Consider the following 2,704-nt stretch of genomic DNA (forward strand, 5'->3'; position numbering starts at 1 on the left):
GACGAAGGGGCACGCGAGCAGCTCCGCTAGTCGTCTGATTTCCAAGAGAGAAAAGGCTATCAAGGATGCTACTAGGCCCCTTAGACGGTGTAAGGCGTGCGATGAGTTGTGCCATCATGACTCTAGAAATTGTCCAATGCTTAAAGAGCTTGAAATGGAGAATGAGCTGCGTAAGGGAAAGAGGAAATGTTGATTTATTATCATTCAAACAACATTATTTTTCTTTGTTTTGCGTTTTATGCGCAGTGTTTAAGTCTATTTCTTCCCACCTTGAACAAGGATTTTTAAATGATTGTTCATTATTAAAGTTTTTTTGTGCATTATTGTTATCTATTTTTTACATTATTTGAATTTACTACGTGCAACGTATTCTGATTTATTATAGGAGCCGGGTGTTTTGGAGTCATAGTATTTTGCATAATGTGAATCACCGTGCATTATATGGATATTTACAAACATTATCCATGCATAAGTGTTACATTATTGTGTTATATGCATTGGTATGTAACTTCACAAAAATCACGGAAAAGTGCATTATAAATCGAGTTATTTACATTATTTGTTTACTTATATGCATTGTACTTTTCTAATACATTATTCCCTGAATATTGTACATTATTAGGCAATAATTTGTAATTATTAAGTTATAAGAAGCCATTACCAGTTTTGTGCAGCAAGCATATAGTACCAACATTTCCAAAACATTCTAAATCACCTAGTTCAGGGGTATCCAAAACATTTAGTACCAACATATCCAAAACAATCCACCATATCCAAAGCATTCGGACCCTAACTTCAATGTTCACCCTTCCATCATAAAAAAAACATCTAGTTCATATCCAAATCAAAACCCATCTAGTTCACTCGATCCCATAATTCTCGACCCACCTTTCAAAGCTGAATTTAGTCGGCTTATCCATCCAATGCTTCGTGGCTTGTGTTTGGTTGGTCCCAGTCTTCGAGTTGTGTGGAGAAGTTAGCAGAGCAGTTGCAAACTTCATTCGCAACAATTCCAGGCTCTTCGTTCCTTTGCCAGTTAGACCACAGTCCCAATCCTTCTCCCTCTCTCCGAAGTACGTCTCCATATGCCTCATCACATACACCCCCGTGTCCACGGTGGCACTGTTGTTCCTCCACGGCATTGTCACGACATGCGCACTACATTTTCTGACTTGTGCCGCCATTTTTGAAACCTTGGACTTCGTAAGGGCTGCTGCAAAGAATTTTTTCTACACGGCAAAAAAAATAACAAATTAACACTGCAATATAATGTGCAATTTGTGATGTGTAATGCAGAAATTGTGTTGTATAATTCAGAAATGGAGAATGAGACACTGGAATATAATGTGCAATTTTAGATGTGTAATGCAGAAATTGTGTTGTATAATTCAGAAATTATGTGCTGTAATCTATATTACCAGAAGAGAGGGTGTCTCCCCATATTTTTCTCCAAAGGTCCCGTGTGTCTCCGCCAAGGTGTGATCAATGATGTTCATATTGGAATCTCGAAGATCAAAACAGACCACATACTGATGGGATGCTCTCCAAACTGGGAAGAAGAACTGCACAACGGAAGGACCATTGCAACACATTATTATCTCCATTACATCTAAGAAACAACTACATTATTTCACTATAACTCACCATTTCATACTTGTCCCACTGATAGCTGCCCGATCCAATTGTTTCCTCCAACACCCTGGTCCAGAACGTATCAAACTGGAATTCTTCGGTCCATTCGGGTTGTGCGTCCACCATTGACTGAATCTGTAGTTTGTTTGGGTTAGCCGTATCAAACTTGATAGAAACATGGAGAGAACGGTGTACACTCACGCATGGTCTTGTTGAGAAGAAAAGCCTGGAAACTGTCTCCGGTGCCTTGTTCCTTTCCATTGTATTCAGGTAAGAGCTCCATGTGTCGATAACATCGGGGCTCACTGGCTTGAATGGCGCTAATGACTGCATCTCGATCTGCACAGTACTCTTAAAGTTGTCGTGGTAGACAACTGAATCCCTGTACATGTTTAGCCAGTTAAAACAAATTGACATGTCCCAAAAATGAGAATATCTAAAGTATAATTTTTACCTGTTCTTCTCCGCAGTGTTAAGAACCCAGTAGTAGATTTGCTTGTCCACTGTGTGTGGCTTTGCCGTCAGTCTAACCGCTCTCTCGTTGAATGGAGACCGGGCAGCCAGACTAGGCTTCTTCATTCGTCCTGTTCCCTTCTTGAAAAAAATAAAGACACATATAAAGCAATTAGTGGATCTATTACTTTAGTTTTTGAATTAACTACGCTATTCGATACCTCATCCGCATCCGACTCCTGTGCGATGTGTTTCCCTCTCGCTTTTTCTTGATCACCAACCTTTCGACCACCATGTTTAGGAACTACAGGTTGTAATGGCTCATTTGTTCACGCAACACCAATTTGTACGCCCTTAAGGAGTGCAGCAGTCTGTACCTGTAAACAAGAAAAAAATATTACAATTCAACAATGCATGACATCAACGTAATAATGCATAAAATTGTGTCTCCATTTAGATATTCAACCTCTTGCCGAATGTCCATCTGTTTGCCCTTTGCTGCCTTCGAAGTTCCCTCCCTAGCTGGCTGTTTTCTCTTGGCTGGCGGAACCTCAATGCGTCTCCCTTTGGTTGTCTGGGTTATTTTAAAAAATAGTTAAACAAAATGAACTGATTAATG

The 2,704-nt window shown here is 39.8% G+C and overlaps 1 protein-coding gene across 1 annotated transcript in view; it reads left to right on the forward strand.

The window, feature by feature from the left end:
- Window positions 1–193, forward strand: part of LOC125194421 (TSL-kinase interacting protein 1-like) — a 5,321-nt gene extending 5,128 nt beyond the window's left edge. The window contains exon 15 of the mRNA XM_048092625.1: window positions 8–193. Coding sequence (XP_047948582.1) covers window positions 8–193 — 186 coding nt within the window. The remainder of the gene's footprint in view (window positions 1–7) is intronic.
- The last annotated feature ends 2,511 nt before the right edge of the window (window positions 194–2,704 follow it).

This window comes from Salvia hispanica, chromosome 1 (genome assembly GCF_023119035.1).
Source record: "Salvia hispanica cultivar TCC Black 2014 chromosome 1, UniMelb_Shisp_WGS_1.0, whole genome shotgun sequence".
Classification (NCBI taxonomy): Eukaryota; Viridiplantae; Streptophyta; class Magnoliopsida; order Lamiales; family Lamiaceae; genus Salvia; species Salvia hispanica.